Source organism: Plecotus auritus, assembly GCF_963455305.1.
Source record: "Plecotus auritus genome assembly, chromosome: 14".
In the NCBI taxonomy this organism is placed as follows: domain Eukaryota; kingdom Metazoa; phylum Chordata; class Mammalia; order Chiroptera; family Vespertilionidae; genus Plecotus; species Plecotus auritus.
Window position 1 is genome coordinate 14,590,513 of NC_137780.1, and position 26,240 is coordinate 14,616,752.

The 26,240-nt window shown below is 52.3% G+C and overlaps 1 protein-coding gene across 1 annotated transcript in view; it reads left to right on the plus strand.

The window, feature by feature from the left end:
• Positions 1-4,659: 4,659 nt before the first annotated feature.
• KIF26B (kinesin family member 26B) overlaps positions 4,660-26,240 on the plus strand; it is a 387,325-nt gene continuing 365,744 nt past the window's right edge. The window contains exons 1-2 of the mRNA XM_080651288.1: positions 4,660-4,935; positions 5,612-6,013. Coding sequence (XP_080507414.1) covers positions 4,873-4,935; positions 5,612-6,013 — 465 coding nt within the window. The 5' untranslated portion in view covers positions 4,660-4,872. The remainder of the gene's footprint in view (positions 4,936-5,611; positions 6,014-26,240) is intronic.

Genomic DNA, 26,240 nt, shown 5'->3' on the forward strand with positions numbered 1-26,240 from the left:
AGCCAAGATGAGGCAACCCTAAAATCCACATTAAATTTCCCTCAAATCCTTGGGTAACAGTTTTGAATTTTGCATACATGGAAGAGTCCAGAGGAAAGATGCATCTAGAAGCTGAGAGAGTTGAGCAGAGATTTCAACTGCTATCTCTTCAGGGAAGCAGAGCTTGGACCCAAGTTAGAGGGGCTCAGCAAACACTTTAGGCTTCCCACTGAAACCCCAGAAGTGCCATACGTTAAGGGTAGAGAACAAGTCCCAGAATGAAGGGATTTTTCTTAGGTCTAAGGGCAAAACCTAAATAGAAGCACTTTTGCCAAGCCTCACAAGTTCAAGGTGATCCACCACTAAACACCTTGCTGACCGGTCATGAGATAACTTGTATCTGCACTTAAATTAATTTAAATAATTTGAAGGTCTGAAAGCACTGTAGAGTTTTAAAATTACTTAATATAAGTGTGGACATGAATTACCTCATGACTGGTCAACAAGGTGTTAACTGCCTGCTAGAACACAAATCAATACTCCTCAAAGGAAGATAATAGAATCTAGCATCTCTATGCTGTAATAGCCACAATTTTCAACATACAGTTAAAATGGGATGTGAAAGAAATAGGAAGATGTGGTTCAGAGTCAAGAGAAAAATTAGTTAATAGAAAGTGACCCCCAAATGAGCCAGATGTTGGAAGTAGCAGACAAGAAATTTAAAACTGCTATTATAACTATGTTCAAGAATTTAGAGGAAAAAGAGGTAGAGTCAAGCTGACGTGGCTCAGTGGTTGAGCATTGATCTATGAATTATGAGATCACTGTTTCATTCCCGGTCAGGGCACATGACTAGGTTGTGGGCTTAATCTCCAATAGGGGGCATGCAGGAGGCAGCTGATCAATGAGAGAGTCTTAGAAACATCAATGATGAGAGAGAATCATTGGTTGACTGCCTCCTGCATGTTCCCCACTGGGGATCAAGCATATGCCCTGACTGGGAATCAAACCGTGACCTCCTGGTTCATAGGTTGACACTCAACCACTGAGCCACACTGGTTGGGTTATGCTTTTATTGAAAAGTATCTAATATGAAGAATTCACTGGATAGGCTTAAAAGATATTGGAAATAGCAGAAGCAAGGGTGGTGAACTTGAAGGATCAACAGACATTATCCAATCTGAAGACTAGAGAAATAAAGATTGAAATAATAAACAGGCCTCAGTAACTTAAGGGATAATCATAACTTTTCCCAAATTTGGTGAAAAACTTACAGATCAACTTACAGGTCCTAGAAATTCAGCAAACCTTAAGCTGAATAAATACAGAGAGAACTAGATCCAGGAATACAATAATCAAATTGCTGAAAGCCAATGGTAAAGAGAAAATCTTCAAAGAATCCAGGGGAAAAAAGGCATTACATAGAGGAGAATTCCCATAAGAATTACTGCTGACCTTCAAGGAAGGCCAGAGGCAATGAATGGCATCTTTAAAGAGCTGAAAGGAAAATAACTTACAACCAAGACTTCTACGTCCAGTTAAACTAGTCTTCAAACACAAAAGTGAAACAAGGAAATGACCCAGTTGGAGAGCTGGCTCTTTACGAGGGGAAAAAAGTCCTAGAAATGGTAAAACTGAGTAAAATATAAAAACTACATATTTAATTTTTTCTCATTTCACTAAAAGACAACAGATTGTTTAAAGTAAATTGATAAGGTTATATTGTGGGTTTTATTTTATATATATATATATATATATATATATATATATATATATATATATATATATATTATCCTATATAATAAAACCCTAATATGCAAATCAACCGAACGGTGGAACCACCGGTCACTATGATGCACCCTGACCACCAGGGGGCAGATGCTCAACATAGGAGCTGCCCCCAGCCCGAAGGCCCCTATCGGCGGAGGGTGGGGCTGGGTGGCTCCAGGCCAGCCAAGGCGGGTGTCAGTGGGGGGCCCCACCCATCACCCCACCAGTTGCCTTGCAGATTGGTCCTGATCGCAGGCCAGGCCTAGGGACCCTACCCATGCATGAATTTTGTGCACTGGGCCTTTAGTATATATATAAAACATCAAAATAGCACAAAGGAGGGAGATAAAATAATGACACAGTTGCAAGTTTCTTATGTTTTTGGTTAAGTGGCACCATGCTAACTCTAAGTAGCCCATGATAAATATGCATATTATAAACATTAGATTGAAAAGGGTGAAAGAATACTAAAAAATATTCAGTTAAGGCAGGAAAGGAATGAAAAACAGGGCAAATAGAAAACGGGTACTAGCAACAATGTGAAGCTCAAAACTCGAGTTAAAGCGAAAAAGTCAAGCACTGAAAAATACATGTTGCATCGATTTTTAGCAATAAAAAGTTCACGATCAGGCAAAACTATAGTGATAGAAATCAGCAGTTCTTGTGTATGAGGGATGGGCTTTGCCTAGGAAGAGAGAGAAATTTCTGGAGTCGTGGAAATTTATACTTTCATTGAGGCTGTGGATTAACTGGGAGTATACCTTTATAAGATTCATATAATTGTACGCTTAAAATTTATGCAGTTCTCTGTAAATTTTACATCCACTTTTTAAAAGCCTCAAATCAAAACTCTCTTGCGGGGCCTGCGACTGTGAACTTTGATCAACAGAGGGCGCTCCGAGCTCACCAAACACGTTTTAGGGGCTCGGCCACTTGGGAATGCAAATCAGACAAGCTGTGGGTCTCGGTCTCCAAGGTAGCTCTCCCCGGACACCCCATCTCCCCCAACCCGGGCAGTCCATGTCGCCTGGCCATACGCGGCTTCTCGGCTGATAAGCAGCGCGTAGCTAATGGCGATGCTATTTCCCGCCACATCTCCCCGGAGTGCAGATGCGGCTGGGATCTGGCGTGGGCTGCCTGGAGGTGTACCTGCCCCCACCCTGAACCCCAAGGTCTCTTGATATGATCGCTGTTAAATGGGAAGTAGGAACGTAAAGGAAACTTCCGCACTGTTCTCAACATCTTCATTTTGACCTCCTTTCCTCGCTTTGGTGACTGTAATATTCCCACGCAAGGGTTGTGGAGGGCGGGAGGGTGGGTGGATGGCAGCGCGAGGGAGGCAGGGTGTGTGTGTGCGCGGGGGCGGGGGGGGGCGTTGCCCGGGGTTCCAGGTTCCAGCACCCCAGAATGCAGTCTTCTTGTCCCTCCCTATCACAGAAGGAAGCTAGTGACAGAAAGGCACCAAACGTCCTTTGCGCCCTCGCCTACCCCCAGGCTGGGTCTCTCCGGGCGCCGAGATGCCAGTACACCTCACGTGATCCCCACCCTGGGTCGGTCCTTCCAGAGGCGACTCGAGGGGTGTTAATTAAAGGTCACAACAAAACAGACCCGCCGCTCACCAGGAGAAATGGACTCCCGGGAAATGAAAAATGACTCCCCGGAGCAGCCACGTGTGGAGCCCGGCTAGGCTGGCTTCCTGCGCTCCCGGGCGCTGCGCCTCGGGTGGGTGGGGGGTCCGAGAGGGGGCGATGCTGCCGCTCCCGGGACTCCGTGAGTCCCAGGGAAGACATGGAAGGACGGGTGCTGAGGGGACCGGCCCGGCAAGGCGAGGCCAAGTCCAGTTCGCACACACCCCTCTCCAGGCCCGTGCCGTCGCTCCGTGCGTCTGCAGCGCGGCGAACCCCTCAGTTTCCCCTGCCCGAGGCTGCCTTCTTGATCCCGGGCTCACCTGTCCCAGCGCTGGGCGACTGGGCACCTCACAGATAGGGGCTGGGCGGGTGGGGACCCCTGTCCTCGGGCTGGGCGGTTGTCCTTGGGAGGGGGCCCGTGGCCGGCCGGGGGTCGGTAGGGCCATTCCAGAAAAGGTTTGCAGGGAAGGTCTGGGAGAACAAAGGGCGGGGGGAGGACCCGGCGTGTTTTCGGACTTGTTTGTGACTCAATCGCTTTTTCCCGGCGTTTCAAAGGCAGAACTGCAAGCCTCGCTGGGAAGAGAAAGAACTTGGGGGCGGGGGAGGCGCGGGCGCATTTCGGTCCAGCCCCGCGGGCTCGGCGCGGCCCCTCGGCCCAGGCGCGCGCAGCGGTGTTTCATTAGAGCCCTGGACGCAGGCCACTCACCAGGAACTTCCCCGCAAGGAGCGAGATTTACGATCCCCTCCCCCCGCCGGCTCGCGGCCTCTCAATGTCAGGCGGGAGCGCCGCAACCTAAAATGGAGCCGGGGCGGCGTGGCGGCGGCATCCAGGCGGCAGGCTCCCAGGCGGCGGGGCCGCGGGTCCCCACGCTCCGCGCTGCGCCCGGGCGCACACGCGCGCTCTGACCGCGGACTGCGCCCGGCCCGCCGAGCCGCCCCTTTCCCTGCCCTCGCGCGGCTGTCAGGCGGCGCGGGCCGGCGGATATTGGCTCCCACACGCCGAGGCTCCTCCCCGAGCTGGATCTTTATATTTTGGGAGAATTTCTTTGAACTCAGTTACCGAGCTGCGGGAAGGAGACGAGTTCCCACAGCCGGCTCGCAGGCGGGGGCCGGGCGGGGGCTCGCCCACCTCCACGGCGGCCACGTGCCCCGATTGTGAGGCTCCTTTCCCTCGTGGAGGAACACGGACTTACTCGGCTGCGGGAAATGCCAGTTATCTGGATGTGACCGTGGAAAGAGAACGTGTGGCTGGAGGAGGAGAAGAGGATGAGGGGAAGCAGTATTTGAAGAAAGGAGAAGCCACCCACTCCAGCCCCTTCTGCAAATTGGTGCTATTACTTCTGGGACCCGTTTGCCTTTATGCCCCCTCCCCCAATTAAGGAGCCTTGACTTGAGGACCAAAAGACAGCCCCCGCCACCGGCAGACCCTTCTGGGTTGAAGACCTTGTGGATGTAGCGCTGGTGGACCCTTAGACTCTCTTCTGGGAAAGCCACCATGAATTCGGTAGCTGGGAATAAAGAGAGGCTCGCGGTTTCCACCAGGGGCAAGAAATACGGGGTAAGTTGTGACGGGTACGATGCGGAGGCGCGTTCCCGGACCCACGGCAGCCCGGGTCCCCTTCTCCGGAACCGCGCGGCGCGGCAGGGCGGCTCCGAGCTCTCTCCCGGCTCAGAGGCGCCGCCGCCGGGCGTGCGTGCGCGGAGGCGGGTCTGTCGCGGGGACCCGCACACTCGTCTTGCCTTGGGAATTTTCAGCCCTCGCCTGCCTCCCCTTCCCTGCACGCCTCCAACTTTCGCAGCATTCCTGCACTTAAAGGGAGAGCTATGCCGAACGGGAGGGTTTTCCATGAATTCCCTGCGGTTCCTTGGGGTCATTTCCCGGTGCCAGGATCCAGAGGCTGCACCCCGAATGAATGAATAAAGTCGCAGCCCCCTCCCCCTCCCGCCACTCCGGGATAGCGGCTCCCAGGATCCTGAACCAGGGCTCTTGCTGGATGGGTGTCGGGTTCAAAAGCGCGGAGCTCAGAGTCTCTGGGTCCCCCTGCAGAAACCACGGAGCCCACCGAGCGAGGCATTTCCCCCGCCGGCGCCCGGGGACGGCTCTGGGAGCCTCGGGGCGTTGGGGACTCACTGAAGGAGCATGAACGCGGCCGATTTGGCCGCAGGGCTCGGCCGGGCCCTCGGTGGCGCGCAGTCCCGGGAAGGCGCCCTGACACCGGCGTGTCTCCCCGCAGGTGAATGAAGTCTGCTCGCCCACCAAGCCCGCGGCGCCCTTCTCCCCCGAAAGCTGGTACCGGAAAGCCTACGAGGAGTCGCGCGCGGGCAGCCGGCCCACCCCCGAGGGCGCGGGCTCGGCGCTCGGGTCGTCGGGGACCCCGTCCCCTGGCTCGGGCACTTCGTCCCCCAGCTCCTTCACGGGCTCCCCGGGCCCCGCCTCCCCGGGCATCGGCACCAGCTCGCCGGGCTCCCTGGGCGGCTCGCCGGGCTTCGGCACCGGCTCCCCCGGATCCGGCAGCGGCGGCGGCTCCTCCCCCGGCTCGGACCGCGGCGTCTGGTGCGAGAACTGCAACGCCCGCCTGGTGGAGCTGAAGAGGCAGGCGCTGCAGCTGCTGCTCCCCGGGCCCTTCCCCGGCAAGGTGAGCGCGCGGCGGGAGGGCGGCCGGGGCGGGGGGCGGCCCAGGGCGTCCGCAGCCCCGCAGCCCATGGCGCCTGCCCCTCCCGCGGCCACTGCGCGCCTGGCCGCGGCCGGAGGAGCCTGGCGGCGCTGGGGGCAGCCTCGCACCCGGGGGCGCTGCACGGGTGGGGCAGATGCGGGCCGGTGTCGGGGGCGACCCCGCCCGTCTCTCTCGCTCGGACACGGTGGGGCGCAGAGCGTGCGGGCTTTCCATGGTTTGGGGCCTCACCGCCCACGGTGGGTTCAGGTGACTTGTCCTGCTGTCCCCCACTCCGTAGAGTCCCTTTGTGATCCCCGCACCTGCCTGCCATCCTGCTGGACCTGCGCGGCGCCCGCAAACGTTTGCTGGGGGGGCAGGTGGGGGACACGCCAGCACCCGCTCCTGGGAGTCTTCCCTTCCGTCGCGCACCTGGGCTGCCGGCCCGCCCGTAGGTTTTTCTCCCCACCACACCCCACCCCACCCGCGATCCGTTGCAGAAATGCCGGTGGGGGAGTAAAAGCCAGCGGAGTTGGTGCTTCTCCTTGCCTGCCTGCGGTCCTTCCTTCCTGCCAGAACCACAAAAACAGAAGCAGCAGGTCACAAAAGCCAGCATTTCCCGCAGCATTCACTCTGTCTGGGGAGCTGCCGGGTGAGAGCACCCCGGAGCACCGCTACCCCCTGGCCGCTCCGGCACCGAGCGCGCGGGGTTCCCTGTGGCAGCCCGCGGGCCCCCAGCGTGGAACACAATGCGATTGCATTTGCTCGGTGGGGTCCAAGTGCTCTCCAATGATAATATTTACTCTTGCACTTCAAAGAGTTCTTATCAGTGGTTAAAATATCAAGAACACAGAGTGGATTGCTGTGAGATTCTGATAGGGTTTGCTCAATGGCGTTTCTAATTTACATTTCGGTGACTTGAAACACTGGTTATGAGTCGTGGACTTGAGGGGTAAGAGCCTCTGTTTGCCTCACCTGCTTATCCAAACACACGCACATTGATGGTGTCATGTGCAAGGGTTAAATTAAGCAAACACCCACACCCACACACGTTGTAAAATCCTAAATGTGGAAGATCGCCACCGAGAGAATTGGTTTTATGAATCCCGAATTTACCTCAGGAATAATTAACTTGTGGGTTGTTGTCAGTATGCCATTTCGGCAGTTTGGTAATAAAACCCCAAGAATAAATCTCTGGGATTCTAAGACTTCTTTCACTCCTTCATTTTTACACTGTTTCCTCACTCACAGATTTATGTAAGCTCTTCTGATCACGTGTCAATGTTCTTTGATTTCCTAGCCATTCAAGGCTCTGTGGTAAGCCCAGCAACGAAATAACAGGTACCTACAGCCCTTGTCCACATGGGGCTTGTATCCTAACAGGATACAGACATTGACCACAAAATGCACAATTCGTAATTTATTCTTCTACCAAGACGAGTGTGGGGTGCTGTGAAAGCATATAACCAGAACAGACCATGTGATAAATTTGGGAGAACCTTGGCTCTTAAATAGATAACATCTGATATTTGGAAATCCTAATAAGTTGCACTCTTCCAGATCATTCTAGAACATTCTTGAGGATGCATTTTTTAAATCTTTATTGTTGAAAATATTACATAGGTCCTCCCCCCCCAACCCCCCCGCATTAACCTCTTCCAGCCTACTCCCATCTCCCCCACCCCAGGCCCTCACCACCCCATTGTCTGTGTCCACGGGTTAGGCATATGTGCATACAAGTTCATTGGTTGATCTCTTCCCACCACCCTCCCCTGCCTTCCCTCTGAGTCTGTTCATGCTTCTGTAGGACTCATTCCTATAATAGCGTCATGTTTGAGTGCTCTTGTGTGCAAAGGGAAATCAAAATATACCCTTCCCACACAAATGGAGGAAGGGAAGGAAATCGATAGGAAGAAGAAACAAAGGTTGGGACGCAGATCCATCCATCTTGTTTTGTGGAGTCATGTGACAAAGTAGAGTTTTGGTTTCATTGAAGCAGCCTGGGAGATTCATTCACGGGGCAGGCAGCTCAGTATATTTGCCAATTTTAGGTACGGGATGAAATAAAAGAGATGCTGGGAAATGAATCATATTGTCACAGTGATGGGTCTGCCATACCTCAGTACCCTATACCCACAGGGACAGTCACATGGGGTCGCTTTAGGTGCACATGGGAATATCACACACTGCCTGGATTTTCATATGTGACATAATATGATGGAGCATGACCTTGGTACAGGGAGTGCCCATGACTCCATGAGAACCAGTGGTGATATGGATCACCTTATTGTTAGAAACAAGGAGCGGGGCCTCAGTTTTAACTAAAAATGCCTTGCCTGTCTCCGGGAATAACAATTGTCGTGTTATTTTCCCTTTCGAAAGCATCGGTACCCTCGGGTTAGGTACAATTTTCATCGCACCTTGAAGTTTGCAACGTTTTAATCAAATAAACGCTGTGTTCTCTCAAGCACCAGGGTGGAGGCCCCTGTAACTCGGAGACAAGACCTCTCTCCTCCCCAGAGCTGGCTTTAGGGGCAAGCCGGGGACCCTTGCAGCCCTCAGGCCGGAGGAGTTAAGTTCATTAGAACAGGAGTGTCATGTGGCTCCAGCATGTAGCTCGCCCTCCAGAGTAAGGGTCTGGAAGATAATGGCATGTTTTGGAGGGGTGATGAGCAAAATCATCTTTGTAATTTCTTAAGATGCTTAGCTGTATTTGGGGGAATATCTTCTGTTGAGTATTAAGTTCTATGAGGTGGTATTAGAAGTCTCCTGGGCAGGCCGGACCAGCACTTCCAGGACCTTATTGTTTTGGGGTGATTTGGGGTTAGGTCTTTCTCCAGCACTGATTACGTTTGTGACATTGAGCCAGTCGGTTTTCCTCTTTGAGTTTCACTGTCCCACGCACACACTGAGGGAGAAGATGATTCACAGTTAGAATGTCATGAAAATTACTTCAGATAAGGTTAGAAAGGTGCTCCCATTCTTCAGAGACTATTAGACAAGATTCTGGTTGGTTTATGTTTCATGGAACTAAGATTTTTCTCAGAAAACATCTGCTTTCAGTCTCTAATTTCGTCGGTGCATTTCCCAAATATCACACCGGCATACGATTTCTCGCGCGCGGCGCCCTGGTAGGTAGCAGGCCCTGTTGAATGCCCCCAGTTGTGTCGCTAGGACAGTTGGTTAAGAAGGTCAGGTGAGCTCAGGCTGGCGTGGCTCAGTGGTTGAACATCGACCCGTGAACCAGGAGGTCACAGGTTCGATTCCCGGTCAGGGCACATGCCTGGGTTGTGGGCTTGATCCCCAGTGGGGGGCGGGGCGTGCAGGAGGCAGCCGATCAATGATTCTCTCTCATCATTGATGTTTCTCTCTCTCTCTCTCTCCCTCTCCCTTCCTCTCTGAAATGTATTTAAAAACAGAAGGTGAGATGAAGTGCTGGTGGGCCCATGCAGGGGGTCTGGCTGACTCTGGGGGCCTGTGGAGTGACTGCCCCCTCCTGAGCTCTCTCTGTAGCCAGGTGACCACTTCATGGATGGGGTAATGTTACCTGAGGCAGGAAGTGGGAGGAGACCCAGATTTGGGCGGAGCTCAGAGCGAAGGCCGTTGCTAATGGATTTGGTGCTGTGCGTTGAGTTTGAGGCAGATTTAGGAAAACACAGACTCCGGGATGTAGACGGTGACAGCTGTGAGCTCACATAACCCTTAAGAATGCCCTGGATCCAGCCTTTCAGATGGCACCTTACCTGGCCGAGCCAAGACCGGCGCCTGGTGGCAGACCGTAAGACACGCGGGTAGGTTCTCACCACCTGGGCCAGTGAGAAAGGACTTCAGGTCACAGCAGTTCTTTTCTAGCGTGGTAAGTGGAAGTGGTGAGAAAAAAACAAAGGAATGTGATTTGCAAAGTGTTGGGATTTTAAGTAAAACAGCCCTTTTACCACTGCAGCGTTTCAATGTGTAAATATAAAACCATTTTATATCCACTGGCAAGCGCGCCCTTCCTGTTTTATACACAGCCGAGGCACCACGCCAGGAACAGGGGCCAAGGCATGCATCTCCCGTTCTGGGCGATCCGGGATCATTCCGATACCAGCCACAGAGCAGCCCTGCGAAACCTCAGCCCGAAGGAATTCCCCGGAGTAAGCAGAAACGGTCCAGCTTGGCGAGAGGTTATCAGACATCTGTTCATTTCCATATCAATAAAAGAAAATCTTCTTTTATGTAAAAAAAAAAAAAAAAAAAAAAAGGTCCAGGAAGACATTCCTATCTGATTTGTTCTCAGTCACAGACTCCGCGTCCATTTATGCCCCAGAAATACCAGGAAGATTAGCCAGACACTGAGAAGGGTGGCCGGGAGTCACCCAGATGAAAGGAAGGAATGTGTCACGGGTTTAAAAACACCAAGCGTGGCCTCTAAATAGCCAGGGCCCAAGTGAGTCTAGACTTAGAGATCTCATCTATATGTTTGCGTTTTCCCAGCTCCAAAACAGGGGATGGAAAAAGAACTCCACTTAAATGGTCGCCTGGAAGCCATTGTGAGACACTCTATAAATAGATAAAATAGACTGCCTTTTGAATAGTTATTAATTATGAGAAAACTCTATCTGAAATCTAAGAACACGTGACTATTTTCAGACGGCTTCATTCGCATCTTTTCCATCTCAGAAGTATTCGCGATAAAGGACCAGCTAACAGATGCTATCAGGAATGGGAAAGTCCTGTAGCATTTATCATTCAAAGAAAAATTTCCGAAACATTTGAGGGATTATAAGAACATTCCTAGTATAGCCATGTGACAGCAACCTCTTCTTTAAGGCTTCGCGAGCTGTGGAATGATGGCATTGCGTTCTACCAGACTTTTAATTGTGCACCACCAGGTCAATTTTTATAGCGACTTAATTCACTTTGTAAGAATCCCTGGCCCGTAGTAATTTCTCCCACACTCACTGCAGATAGGATTATTGCATTAGAAATGTGATTTTTAAATGGCCGAGGCTAGTCATTTGTCAGCATTTGGAGGGATTAAGTCAATAAAATTAGGCAACATTATTGTTGCTCTTTGGCATGTCACAGCTCGTAGTAATGGTGAAGGTAATAATGATGATTATAAATGGCTCGCAATTACCGTCGGTAGGTGCTAGGGCGCTGTGCTGAGATGCACCACATCTATGCACACGAACCTTCATAAACCTCAGAGCAAAGTGGAGACGAACCTGATTCCTTTACCCTTGGATCTCCAGGTGATCGAAATGATTTTGGTCACAAAAGAAAGCAGCATTAAAGATGCAAGGAACAGCCCTGACCAGTTTGGCTCAGTGGATGGAGCGTCGGCCTGCGGACTCAAGGGTCCCAGGTTCGATTCCGGTCAAGGGCATGTACCTTGGTTGCGGGCACATCCCCAGTAGGGAGTGTGCAGGAGGCAGCTGATCGATGTTTCTAACTCTCTATCCCTCTCCCTTCCTCTCTATAAAAAAAAAATACAACACACACACACACACACACACACACACACATATATATATTTATTTAAAAAAGAAGATGCAAGGAACAGAGACACCCCAAGATGCTTGCACCCCAATGCCATTGAGGGTCCCTCACTGTTACTGTAACTGCCTGAGGGGGAAGCTGTGGGGGAGAGAGTATGTTCTGATGCCTCCTCCTGGGCTCACAGATGGTAACTTCATTTTCACGGTGGGGTGGGGTGGGGTGGGGAAAATCTGTGAGTTGTCAAGGTTCTGAGCGGAGTCACTTTCCCGGCTGGAATGGAATGGAGGGGAAAGGACCCTCCTCATAGCTAGCATTCACTCAGCTGAGGCTGTTGTCGGCTCTTTCTGTGCTGATCTTCGTGGGACGGCCCAGTGACAGGTCAGCAGGGCTCCCGGACTCCCACACTGTTCTTTCCTGGCCAAGATTGCAAACTGGGGCGGCCCTGAGGGTCCACGCTCTTTTCAGGAATACCACACTGACTTCCTTTTCACCACTGTCTCGAGTCACAGGCTGAGGATAGCATCTTTTCTTGCTTCTTGGTAAACCTCCTGTCTGGTCCTGCCCTCCAGAAGGGCTGCCCTCGATCATTCATACTGACGTGCACAACCAGAAACATCTTAAAGTGTGTTCGCAGAGGTGCAAAGGGAGGGAGGACACCGGCATTCCTAAATTACTCTGGAAATATTTATCAAAATGGTGAATCGGGCCCGGCTGGTATGGCTCAGTGGTTGAGCATTGACCTATGAACCAGGAGATCAGGGTTCGATTCCCGGTCAGGGCACATGCCTGGGTTGAGGCCTAGATCCCCAGTGTGGGGCGTGCAGGAGGCAGCCGATCCATGATTCTCTCTCATCATCGATGTTTCTATCTCTCTCTCCATCTCCCTTCCTCTCTGAGATCAATAAAAAAACTAAGTAAATAAAAGTAAAAAAAGAAAAGGAAGCTCCTACTGACGTGTGTCCCCCATGAGAGCGTCACCCAGAGCCCTTTACCACCAAGTTCACGTGGACGCGCCCCTCCCCTGCTTCGCTGGGATGTGAGTGGCCAGCACCTCCCGAAGGTTTTCAGAGTCCAGGGAATAAGCGACAGGACAGATGCCAAGACGTGGATGCTGACGGTCACTTTGTGTATTAACCTGGAGGAAGCTGGCATTATTATGATGTTGAACCTTTCCCAAGAACATGGGACGTCTTCCCATTCGAACACGTCGGCTTTTCAACAATATTAGAGGTTTTTCTCTTACAGGCTTTGCACATTTTTTGCCCAGTTTATTCTTAGGTTTTATATCTTTTGTTGCTATTACAAATGAGCTCTTCACTTTCATTCTCTCTTCTAATTGGTAATTGTTTATATATAACAAGGATAGTGATTTATATATAAATTTTATATCCTATTACCTTATTACATTTTATTCATGTATTCATTAGTTTTTAAAATTGGTACTTGAATTTCCAAAAGAATTTATCTTCTGCAAATAGAGATATCATTACTCTTTTTCTTTGCTGCTTTTATTCCTCTAATGATTTTCTCTTGTTTGTTACATTGATTAATGCTTCCAATACAATGTTAAATGGTAGTGATGTAGGGGTCTGTGTATAGTTTGTCCATGAGGTGATATACTGGCATATATATATATATATATATATATATATATACACACACACACACACACACACACACACACACACACACATATATGGAAATCACCATCAATTTCTATTTTACGTAGTGTTCTTAATGAGGAATGGGTGTTATATTTTGCCAATTGTCTTTCCGGTATTTAGGGAGATGATCATAAAATTTTTCTCCTTCTATCTGTTATTTTTGTGAATTATAACTGATTTCCTAATAGTGAGCCATCCTTGCATTCCCGTAATAAACCCCACAATGTATTTTTAAACTATGTTGCTGGATTCAGTTTGCTAATATTTTATTTATTGTTTTTGCTTTCTTTTTAAAAATATATATTTTTATTGATTTCAGAAAGGACGGGAGAGGGAGAGAGAGATAGAAACCCCAGTGATGTGAGAGAATCATTGATCGGCTGCCTCCTGCACGCCCCACACTGAGGATTGAGCCCACAACCCGGGCATGTGCCCTTGACTGGATTCGAACCTGGGACCTTTCAGACTGCAGGCCAATGCTTTATCCACTGAGCCAAACTGGTTAGGGCTGTTTTTGCTTTCATATTCATTTGCCAGTAAGCTCTTTGTCCTCCCGCTTCTGTGCCCAGCTACTGTACTATGCCACATTATAACCAAGCTATAAAGAAGGCTAAAATTCTGCCCCTGAAGTCTGTTATCAGAGACAGGGAACCAGAGAGTTACAGTGCAGTTACCAGGTGCCAGGCTGGAGCTGAGCAGGAGCAGCCTTGTGAAGGGTGACACACCGACACTCCAGGCCGAGCGAATAACAGGCTTAAGGCACCAAGAGGTCATGCACGCTCAGTGCTCCTGGGAACCTGCGGTGTCTTGTCACCACAGCAAGGTGTGTGCATGGGTGAGTGACAGGATGGGAAGGAATGTTCCAGAAGGGTCCAAGGCTGAAGGGCCTTGCAGGCTGCGGTCTGGTACTATCCCGTGGCCATGGGCCGGCATTCAAGGGCCTTCAGGAAGGGAATGCAGTGATTAGATACGGTCATGTGGGAGAGACTGCTCTGATGGTGAGAGGGACGGTGGGTGGAAGAAGGGTGTCACGGAGTCCCGGTAAGGGGCCCCCTGGCCTGCGTGGAAGATGGCGCAGACCTGAACTAAGGCAGTAGCAGTGGGAATGAGGGGACAGCGTGGACCTGACCAACCTTGTGCCCAGATAACCCATGCAGGTGGCAGCGGAGCTGTGGGAGGGAGGGAGAGGAGGAAGACGAGGTGTCCTCCAGACTTCTGGCTAGGGCGTGTGCGGATGGGGCTGCCATTCATTGAAATGGAGAAGACAGAGCATTTTTGTTATTGTGGGTCTGATTTTTGAGGATGGCTGTGGACAATAAAATTGGGCTGGGCTCTGTAGAGCTTGAGGTGGAATGTTCCAGAGGGGTCCAAGTTGGGGGGCTCTAGGGTGCCTGCAAAGCTGGAGATGGGGACCTGGGAGACATCACCCTGAAGAAGGAGGCGAATCCTTAGATGGGTGAGGTCTCCACGGAGCATGTGTAGAGTGGGACAGTAGACACCTGAGCATGGAGTTGGGGACGCACTCACATTGACGGGCCGGGGAGCGGGAGGAGCCAGGAAGATAGACCTGGGAGAGGCCAGAGAAAGGGGAGGGACGTGGGGACAGTGGTGTCAGAGAAACCGAGGAGGAGAGAGCTTCAGGGGGCAGAGCGATAAAAGGTCAGATCCCTCGGAGAGCCAGGGAGGCGAGGACTGGGGTTTCCATTGAATCGGCAAATAGGGGGCCACTGGGGGTCTTCGTTAGAACATTCTGGCGCCCTGGGGAAGGACAGGCAGTGACAGCGTGCGCGGAGTGGACGGGGAGGGGAGGGCATCGCGGCAGCACGCCTGGTGTGGAGGACTCAGAGGCTAAGAGACCCAGTTCTTCAGGCTCCTATGACCTTAAAGGTGAAGACCTGGGTCAGTCCCCTGGTGCAGACCCAGGCTGCCTCACCAAGTGTGTGACCCCGGGAGCCGCTCAGCCGCTCTGCGCCTGGTGATCCCCGCTAGACCGCGGGGCAGTGACACCACCGCGCCAGGGCTGCTGGGAGACCGTATTCAGCCATCACTTCCCGTCTTTATTCCAGTGACGTTGAATTTTATTTTATTTTTTTAATATATTTTTATTGATTTCAGAGAGGAAGGGAGAGAGAGATGGAGACATCAATGATGAGAGAGAATCATGGATCGGCTGCCTCCTGCACCTCCCACACTGGGGATGGAGCCCCCAACCTGACCGGGAAATTGAACGGTGACTTCCTGGTTCAACGCTCAACTACTGAGCCACACAGGCCAGGCCCAATGAAGTTGGGTTTTATTTATTTATTTTTAATATATTTTTTATTGATTTTTTTACAGAGCGGAAGGGAGGGAGATAGAGTTAGAAACATCGATGAGAGAGAAACATCGATCAGCTGCCTCCTGCACACCCCGGATTGGGGATGTGCCCGCAACCAAGGTACATGCCTTTGACCGGGATCGAACCCGGGACCCTTCAGTCCGCAGGCGGACGCCCTATGCACTGAGCCGAACCCGTTAGGGCTGAAGTTGAATTTTAGAAAAGGTCCCTCCCCTCCCCTCCCCCTCCTCTCCCCCTTGCCCTCCCCTCCCTCCACCTTCCCCTCCCCTCCCTTCCCCTCCCCCTCTGTCCTCTCCCTCCCCCTCCCCCTCCTTCCTCTCCCCTTCCTATTGCCACTGCCCTGACACCAAGTGGAAAAGTACAGCCAGAGAAAACGCAACCACCCAGCTCGCCTTTCGTGCTTCTTCACCTGCAAGTGACACAGCATCGCAGACTTACGTTCATCGGTAGCGGGTGGCTCCCTGGAAAATGTCGGAAAGCTCCGTTGCTACAAACAGCGACTCCTTTTCGCAGAGCCACCATGCATGTGGACGGAGAGCCTGTCACAGGGAACTCCCTGCCTCAGCCCTGCCCCTCGGCCCTGGGCCCTGCGGGGAGCATGGCAGCGGGTCAGGGAGAGCAGGCCTGGCGGCTGCGCATGCGCCAGGCATTGGGGCTTGTCTGCCTTCCGGTCCGGGGTTATCTCTCTCAGACAGTTTTCTCTGCAGTTGTGCTTTGCTGATCCTATCGCATCGATCCCGACCAGACCCCGGGAGAAGTCTGGGACAGAGACACCCTCCCCACCAAGAAGCATTTCCTGCACCATCGCAGCTGGCGAGCGGGCGACGCTGACCGCTGACCGCTGAGCGTGCAGGGAGCTCTGAGCAGCGGGGGTGGAAAGAGTCGCTATTTTTAGCTATTTTTATGCCGCTATCCGGAGGCTCTGGGCAGAGTGGTTTTCTGATAAGCAGAACTATATCTAAATATATCTTAAGTGTGACAGGCTGGGTGACTGCTAAGGGCCTTTTAACCCAGCTTTCTGTTGAGTGGAGTTCAAGCTCCGCGCTGTTACCACCCGCCGGGCGTTCTGGGGGAAAAGTCTTCCCGTTCCCTGCAGCATGCTTCTAAGATCCCCGCTGAGTTCTCAGAAAATGGCTTTCTTTTTAAAGCTCAAACCGCAAAGGCTCACTTCAAGGCCACCTTGCTACCACAGCAGTGACTGATGCCAACTTTCAGTCCTTCCTCATCGAACCGGAGCGATGTCTGAGGTTGGTAGTGGCTAATTCAGAATTTTTTCCCCTGAGATAACACAGGAGCTCATAGGACCTGAGCTGCTCCTGGGCCATAATTCCGTCCTTCAATTAGCAGTGATGAACGGCTGTGCCTTCCCTCAAACACTGTCGTCCTCCTTATGGCGGTTGCTTTCTTCAGCGCTGTAATCACCACTTCCCCTCGCCCCGCGCCACCCAACGCGTGGTTTCAAGCGGCATTGAGTCTGATTTATGAGCCGATCAGAAACCACCACCACCACCACCACCAGCCAACACTGTTGAGCTACCTAAACAAATGGTTATACAGAAAATGGACAGTTGAATTCAGGTGAACAACTAGCACCTACCATTGTTTAAGAAAAATAGTCAGCTCTAGCCGGTTTGGCTCAGTGGATAGAGTGCTGGCCTGCGGACCGAAGGGTCCCGGGTTCGATTCCAGTCAAGGGCACATACCTTGGTTGCAGTGTCTTCCCCGGCCTGGCCCCTGGTCAGGGTGCATGCAGGGGACAACCAATGGGTGTGTTTCTCTCATATTGATACTTCTCTCTGTCTACTCTCTCTTCCACTCTCCCTAAAAATTAATGGAAAAATATAAAAAAGGAAAGAAAAAAGAAGAACAACAGCCAGCTGCTTGGCTCAGTTGTGTGTCTTTCGTGGAGGATGGCTTGACCTTGGACCTGGCAGCTGAAGTGGCCTTGAATGTCCTCCCTGAGGTCCCACAGCTGTGACTGTGAGCATCACTTGTGGCTCGTGGGCTGAGGGGTAGATGGGGGAGGAGAGAAGAGAGGAAGAAGACGGCGGGGAGGAGAAGGAGGAAGCAGGGGAGAGGAGAAAGAAACAGAAATAAAGGGGTGGGTGGTTGATAGGCATTGGAGATTGTCTACAATCCCAGATGTTTAGGTTAGAAAGGACTGTCCTGACCTAGCCCGTCTGGTTCCATGGATAGAGCGACGGCCTGCGGACCAAAGGGTCCCGGGTTCGATTCCGGTCCCGGGCTCGATCCTTGGCTCTGGTCGGGAGCATGTGCAGAGGCAACCAAATGATGTGAGAGAGACACATGGATGTTTCTCTCTCTCTGTCTCTCCTCCTCCCTTCCACTCTCTGTAAAACTCAGTGGAAAAATACCCTAGGTTGAGGATTAATTGAAAAGAAAAAAAGAAGGAGAAAGAAAAGGACAACCTTAGGGGAGAAGGTGCAGGGGGTCCCCAGCACTGATTGGCCTGTGGGCTTGGGCTGGGGCCGCCCTGGCTTGCGCCTTCTCTCTCTTTTGTAAACCACGAGGGCGGAGTCGTGGTCTTTAAACTCCTTCTAGGCCTGCGTGTGAGTCTCTGAGGCTGCAGAGGAGCCCGGACTTGATGGAGCCCCTTCGTGCCCCAGGTTCCAGAGGGGGTGCCTCGCAAAGTCCCCGATGGTCTCTGGCTGAACCGGAGCCCGAGGCAGGTCCGTGAGCTGCTAGGTCTGTGGGCCTCGGTCAGTGGGGCGTGTCCCAGGTTGGCGCATCCGGACGAGGGTCCTGGTAGCACCCTCATGGCTGATGGGTCTGCCTTTGGAATTTGGGCCATGAATGAACTGACAGGATTCTCCCTGCTTCTTAATGCAGCTGTTTACTTTACTGTTGTCTGTTTGCAAGCAGAAATCAACTTGGACAAACAAAGGGACAATGGATTTTTAAAAAGCGTTTGGCAAGGAATGCTTGAGGAAATGTATTGCCTTACTTTTCTGACAGCCTAAACTTAGTTTTACATTTTAACAAACGTGCTGCCGTCCAGCGTGGCTCAGTGGTTGAGCATCGACCTATGAACCAGGAGGTCACGGTTCGATTCCTGGTCAGGGCACATGCTCGGGTTTCGGGCTCGATCCCCACTGTGGGGCGTGCAGGAGGCAGCCAGTCAATGATTCTCTCTCATTGATGTTTCCCTCTCTCTCTCCCTCTCCCTTCCTCTCTGAAATCAATAAAAACATCTATATAAGAAAATAAAAATAAAAATGTGCCATACTCATTAGGATTTAGAAATAGTTTGTGGGGATCTCCTGTGGGTAGCAATACAGGAACACCAGACCTCCCAGCATTTTATTCTGCATTCCTAAAACATTCTCCCTCTGAATTTTAGCTCCCTGTGACTTCTCCTTCCTTTTCCTACGCCTTCAAGTGTCTGAATGGGGCCCTAATTGCTCGGACCAATATTTACAATTCCCGTGCCCGTGACTTGGGTGTAATGACTCTGTAGCTTTCGATACTGTGGTCTACAAACGAGTCAGCAAGGTCGATTAAGTTCTTACCGATTTTATTTTTCTTTATCATCAGCCCAGGTGGCCTCTTAAGCTGTCTGCTTCCTGTGAATGTTCCCCTCCTATTTCAGCGGTAATAATTTATATTTGTATTTGAGTGTAAACACAGCTCGGGAGCACAGATAGGAAAAGCAGAACCTCGTTTGGCCTCGGGCAGCCCAGCGCTCGTTAGGAGGAGGCACAGAGCGGCAGGGGCCCCGTTTATGACCCTCGTTCTTTTACTTTCTTTTTGTTCTTGAGAAATAAAATAAGGTAAAAAGGTCAACATCTTCCTTAAAGTTCCTCCTCCGAGATGAGGCAGGTCCGCACCACCACGCTTTCTGCCCAAACCCTGCCCTGCCCCCCGGAGCGGCTCAGCCAGCCCCCCTGGCCCCCCCCCCCCCCCATAAGGCCGTCAGAGGGAATGCTTCTCTATGCAGAGCTCGCTTCTGACCCCATCCTCGGCCCGGGTCTCCGCACCGACTTTCAGGGGCGTGCTCTGCGGCCAGTCACCCCTGCTCAGCAGGTCCCCGCAGCCCCGCAAACCCTCCCGTGCTCCGTGGATCATGTTCTCAGCTGCTCCTCATCGCCCCTCAGCTCTTGTTCCTAAACGTGCTCCTGTCATTCTGTGTGAAATTGCCAAGGAGAGGTCTTTGCTGCGCTGCAGGTGCGCGGTGCAGGCACCCCAGGAGTAGGAAACGGGCGTCGGCATCCCGGCTCGGGTTTTAGACATCGGAGGCCGAGCTTCTAGTGGAGGTCAAGGCAGCTCCTAAAGTGGGCTGTGAGGACAGGGCGGTGACTGTCCCACGGCGACTGTCCACAGGCTGAGGGAGGGGCTGACACTGCACGTCTGCTAACGGCGGCCTTAGGAGCGTTTTGGCAGCCAGGGCGGTAACTAACACACGGGCCGGCCGCCAGGTCCAGCCGCCTCTCTGCCTCCTGTGGGGCAGCCAGGGCGGAAGCTGCTGGCTGCGGCCTGTTTGTGGTGGTCGGTGGTGCTACTTTTTTAAAAAAATTAAATTCTTCCCCTAACCGGTTTGGCTCAGTGGATAGAGCGTCGGCCTGCAGACTGAAAGGTCCCAGGTTCAATTCCGGCCAAGGGCATGTACCTGGGTGCGGGCACATCCCCAGTAGGAGGTGTGCAGGAGGCAGCTGATCGATGTTTCTCTCTCATCCATGTTTCTAACTCTCTATCCCTCTCCCTTCCTCTCTGTAAAAAATCAATAAAATATATTAAAAAAATTAAATTCTTTATTGTTTAAAGTGTTGCCTAAGTCTCCTTTGCCCCTCATTGACCTCTCCCAGCCCCTCCCCCTCCCCAGCACGTGCCCTCACCGCCCTCCTGTCTGTGTCCATTGGTGTTTAATGCACTTTTTCCATCGAGTCTCGTGGTTATTAGCGCTTCTCCCTCGTGCCTCCTTGTGATGGTCAGGAAGGAGGCAGCGATGGCGCGGAGGTGGAGGAGCTGGCCCAGGGCCCGGGGCACCCGGGCTCCCCGCTCCCCACCGGGCGCTGAGAGGGTTTCTTCGTGCAGATGTGTAGCCCTGGGAACTCCTGGACCCTGGGCCGGGGCGTGCGCTCATCGGAGCTCGGTATTTTATGTTTCGTTTGGTGCTGAGCACCCAGTAGACAGTAATTATTTTTTAAATGCACGAATTCTCCAAGGATTTCTGGCCTTTTTTAAAAAATATGTTTTTATCTATTTTTTATTTATTTTTATTTTTTAGAGAAAGAGGAAGGGAGAGGGATAGAGACAGAAAAAACTGGGACCTCTTGGTTCATGGGTTGACGTTCAACCACTGAAGCCACACCGGCTGGGCGATTTCTGACCTTTTTTTAAATTAAAAAAAAAATATATATATTTGTATTGTTTTCAGAGAAGAAGGGAGAGGGAGAGAGAGACAGAAACATCAATGATGAGAGAGAATTATTGATTGGTTACCTCCTGCACACCCCACACTGGGGTTCGAGTCGAGTCCGAAACCCAGGCATGTGCCCTGCCCAGGAATTGAACTGTGAACTCGTGGTTCATAGGTCAATGCTCAACCACTGAGCCACATTGGCTGAGCGATTTCTGGTCTTTTGAAAGAAAAATCTCCTTTCCACTGCCGTGAATGAAAACGCCACTGGGGCTGAAGGAGGGGTGAGGGGCAGGAGGTGATGCCTGAGCTAGTCCTGGGGGTGACTCACTGCTGTCCCCCGACACGTCCCCCGTCCCCTGGAAGAGTGAAATCACAGGGCCCCGAGCGTGAGAGTGGGCTCCCCTGGGGGATGTTGGTCTAGGTATTTATGGACCAGCTAGTGTGCAGGTCCTGGATTCCTTGTTTTTGCTCAGCTTAATGCGGTTATATCCACTCTGGTCTTGCAGAACAGCAGACTGGATGCTTAGAATGGGACCCGGGGACTCCAGGAGGAAATTTATTATCACTGGTTGGAACTCAGCCGAGAGGGCAAGCGTGAGGCCCCTCACTCAGGCCTGGGCCCCTCAGGTTCAATGTCTCCCGTCATCTGAGAAGTGGTCCTGCACAGTGGTGAGATGGTGCCACGTGGCCACGTCTGGAGGAGGGTCTGGAAGAATAAAGGACTCTCTCTCCCCGGAAAGGCTCGGGGCTGCCCCGGAGTTTGAAGTGAGAGGAGACATGTGGCCGGCTGGTTTCGGGTCATTCAGTGCAGGGCAGCGAGGAAGAGGGATGGCTTTGCCACAGGCATCCCTGGGGTCGTGCTGGGTCCGGAGAGCAATGGCGTGGAGTTCATGGCTCTGGCTGAGCGTCCGCTGGGATCTCTTTAGTTGGCTCCTGGACTGTCTAGACCCTCTCTCTGAAGCTTACAGAGGGCAGACTTTAATTTAATTTGTCAACTTAAACGAGTGCCATCAATTATTAACATTGCTCACCACCTTTCCGCCTAGAGAGCTCAGAATGTCCTTTGTGGTCATCAGCATTTGGTAAGCGTAGAGCAGCAGCACGGAAGGAACCTGGGTGGTGGGCCTTGCACCGCTTCTGTGGTTAAACGCCGGGCTCCTGGTGCCGGACCCTCGGGCTCTGCTTCATCGTTTACCGGCTCTGAACCGAGACAAGGATGGACTGCTTTCCGTCACGGTTTCCTCACTTGTCTAATGGGGTTAATAACAGTTCCTTTGGCCCAGCCGGTGTGGCTCAGTGGTTGAGCAGCGACCTATGAACCAGGAGGTCACGGTTTGATTCCCAGTCAGGGCACATGCCGGGGTTGTGGGCTCAGTCCCCATTAGGGGACATGCAGGAGGCAGCCTATCAATGATTCTCTCTCATCATTGATGTTTGTATCTCTCTCTCCCTTTCTCTCTCTTAAATCAATAAAACAACAACAAACAAACAGAATAATAATTGTTGCTTCATAGGCATGTTGTGTCTGGCACGTAGTGGGTGTTCATTAAATGCTAGTATCCAACGGCCGTCTTGGAGAAAAGTAAGACTTACTATCTAGAGATGGTGATGTCTGACTCCGGATTCATCGGACACAGTTAACATTCCGTTTATTCATTTTTCATTCTCTCTCTAGCCATCTCTCTATCATCTATGTGTTCGTCTGCTTGCCCAACGTTTCTTGGCTTTTACCGTGTAGCAGTGTGGACTCCGGGCTTGCTGCTGGGGCTGGAAGGATGGATAACACACAGCCCTGCCCTCGAGTCTCTAACAGCCCGCTGGGTGGGGTGGGCACAGACACGATGCTAGTGCAGCGGGAGCACCCGTTTAAGGAATGTCACAGCTGGGGAGAGATGGTTTCCTAGAAGCAGTGCCTGTAGCCCTAGCCAGTTTTCTCAGTGGGTAGAGCGCTGGCTTGTGGACTGAGGGGCCTTGGGTTTGATGCCGGTCAAGGGCATGCACCTCGGTTGCAGGCTCTATCCCCAGCGCTGGTCGGTGGCATGTGGGAGGCAACCAGTCGATGTGTCTCTTTCACATCGATGTTTCTCTCTCTCTGTCTCTTCCCCTCCCTTCCACTCTCTCTGAAAAACCATGGGAAAATACCCTCAGGTGAGGATTAACCACACCAACGAAGACCTGGGGCCTGCTCAGTTGAGTCTCATAAGGTGAGTGGAGTTGGGGAGTGGAGGCTGGAAAGGTGAGGCTTTCCAGGGAATCTCATGCGCAGAGAACAGAAACAGCCCGGGGCCTGCAGACCCTGGAAATGCCAGACCCCAGGTCTCCAAAGAGGGGAGCCCACTGTGGCGCCTTCGTGAGGAGCGACACGCCAATGTCACACGTGCACCCGTTTTAACAAGTGCTGATGCATGTGTACAGGTAGCAGTGCCACCCCTCACTCACTACTGCGTTAGTCCCGGCAGCAAAGGCAGAAGCAGTGCAAGTGCCCGTCATGGGCGAGTGCATAGTCAAAGCCTGGGGGTACACACGGGAACGGACACACCTCCAGCCTTAAAAAGGAAATCCCACATGCGCTGCCACGTGGATGAGCTGGAGGACGTTACGCTGAGTGCAATTAGCCCGACATAAAGGGGCAAATGCCGTGTGATTCCACTTACAGGAGAGACCTCGAGTTGTCGAATTCATGGAGGCAGAATGATGTACAATGGTGGTTGCAGGATGGGGGGGCCTGGGGGAGGGGCAGTGGAGAGCAGCTGCTTAGATGAGCGAAGAGACTGTTTGGGAAGATGAAAACAGATCTGAAGCCCGGCCAGTGTGACTCATTGACCACTGAGGTCACAGGGGTCACAGTTCCATTCCCGGTTAGGGCACATGCCCAGGGTGTGGGCTTGGCCCTCAGTAGGAGGCGTGCGGGAGGCAGCCGATCCATGATTCTCATCATTGATGTTTCTCTCTCTCTCTCTCCCTTGCTCTCTCAAGTTGATAAAGATGTTCTGTAGTACAACAACAGGCCTGGTGTACTCAATGCCTTTGAACTGTCCACTAAACAATGGTTGAAATGGTAAATTTTATATTCTGTATATTTCAACACACACACACACACACACACACACACACACACACACGGCAAAGCGGACTGTGCCACAAGTCAGTGTTCTAGTGGGAGAGAGGTAGAGAGAGAGAAACATCAATGCTGAGAGAGAATCACTGATCGGCTACCTCCTGCACGCCCCACACTGGGGATGGAGCCCGCAGCCCGGGCATGTGCCCTGACCGGGAATCAACGGTGACCTCCTGGCTCACAGGTGGATGCTCAGCCACGGAGCCATGCCCGCCGGGCTCTCTGGCACTTCTTGGAACAGGTGGTTTGCAGAGAGTTCTGCACACCATTTGCCAGAACTTCTGCACAGACACACAGAGGTGTGGCCAGTTCCCCTGTCTCATGAACAAGGATAGCCCTGTCGTTATCGAGCCTTCATTCCCTCTACGACAGCACGGTGTCTTAATAAAAGGAGGGGCTCAGTTACCCTATTCAGAGCTCTTTGGGGGATGGATTGTGGCGTGTCAAAACCACGAAGAAGCTGGGCTACTGTGGGTGCATGTTAGCATGACAGTGCAGACAGGACAGTGCAGATGGGGACAGTGCAGACGGGACAGTGCAGACGGGACAGTGCAGACAGGGACAGTGCAGACGGGGACAGTGCAGATGGGACAGTGCAGACGGGGACAGTGCAGACGGGGACAGTGCAGACGCAGACACGGATGAGTGGCTCATCCGAGCAGCCAGGAAAGTGTGTTTCGGAGCCTGGCCACCTCCCAGGTGACTTCCCGGCCTGCTTGTCTGAACGCCGTCTCTCTGGAGCCCTGGTTCCCTCACTGCCTGTGGAACCAAGGGGTGGGCCCACTGCCCGTGGTTCTGATTTCACTTGTGTGGGTGTGTGCATGCGTGTGTGTACACACGTGTGTGTGTGTGTTTGTGTGTGTGTGTGTGTGGTGTGTGTTTCCCCCTAGCCTTCTCGAGATGGATGGCGGTGGCGGGGTCTGGGCCTGTTTCTGATTAGTGACATGAGCCTTCCCGTGAGGCTAAGAGGAAAATGCTCTCCTTAACCCCGGAACCTGGTCTTTCCTGACTCAGGTTTAAGGGACCCAGGTCCTGGGTCTCCGCTGAGAACATGAAGGCTTGGAGCGGGGAGAAGGGCGTTTTGTTTGGAGAGAAGGTGGAGGAGTTGCATTAAGAGTTGGCACAGGGCTGGACTGGGCATGGCTTCCCCTCGGGAGGAAAGGCCTTAGGGGGGCTGGTGGGTGCAGCAAGGAGAGTCTCTGCGGAGTCTTCTTCCCCAGGAGAGGCCACGGGGTCACCTCTCCCCACCGCCCTGCGGCAGGAGACGGCCTGGCCTCAGACCAGGCCTGGGCCCGCAGTGGCTTCGTCAAGCGATTCTGGAACATTCAGGAAACATTTAGAGCACCTACTAAGTGCCCGGCACTGCGTTAGGAACTTGGAACTTTCAGGAACAACCAAATAACCGCGTGTGACCTCGGGGTGTCCTCGGTCTGGGATGCATTTTAAACAAGAGGACGCGGCCTGAGGCTTCGCTCCCCTTCGAGGATCTCCTGCCTGGCCTTTATCAGTCACCGGCTGGGCTGTTTTGTTGTTTGTTTGTTAACCCTCGCCTGAGGATATGTTTTTCCCATTGATTTATTATAGAGAGAGTGGAAGTGGGGGGGAGAGAAAGGGAGAGAGAGAGAGAGAGAGAGAGAGAGAGAGAGAGAGAGAGGGAAACATGGATATGAGAGACTCCTCGATTGGTTGCCTCCTGCACGTGCCCCAACCGAGATGGAACCTGCAACCGAGGTACGTGCCCTTGACTGGGATTGAACCTGAGACCCTTTGGTGTGCGGGCCGATGCTCTAACCCAAATATGGTCGGCAAACTCCTTAGTCAACAGAGCCAAATATCAACAGGACAAAGATGGAAATTTCTTTTGAGAGCCAAGTTTTTTAAACTTAAACTTCTTCTAACGCCACTTCTTCAAAATAGACTCGCACAGGCCGTGGTATTTTGTGGAAGAGCCACACTCAAGGGGCCAAAGAGCCTCATGTGGCTCGCGAGCCGCGGTTTGCCGACCACTGCTCTAACCACTGCACCATACCAGCCAGCGCCTACTGGTGGTCTTTAGTCCAAGTGACTTGATTAGACCCCCGTGACTTCATTAAATCACTCATTCCCTTGTTCGTCCCTCAGGCGCCTGTGAGCCCTCCCGAGGGGCGGCTCTGTGTCAGCTGCTACAGAGAGAAAAACAAATGAGACGCAGCCTTTGGTCTCGAGAGGGTTACCAACTCGTAGGGGAC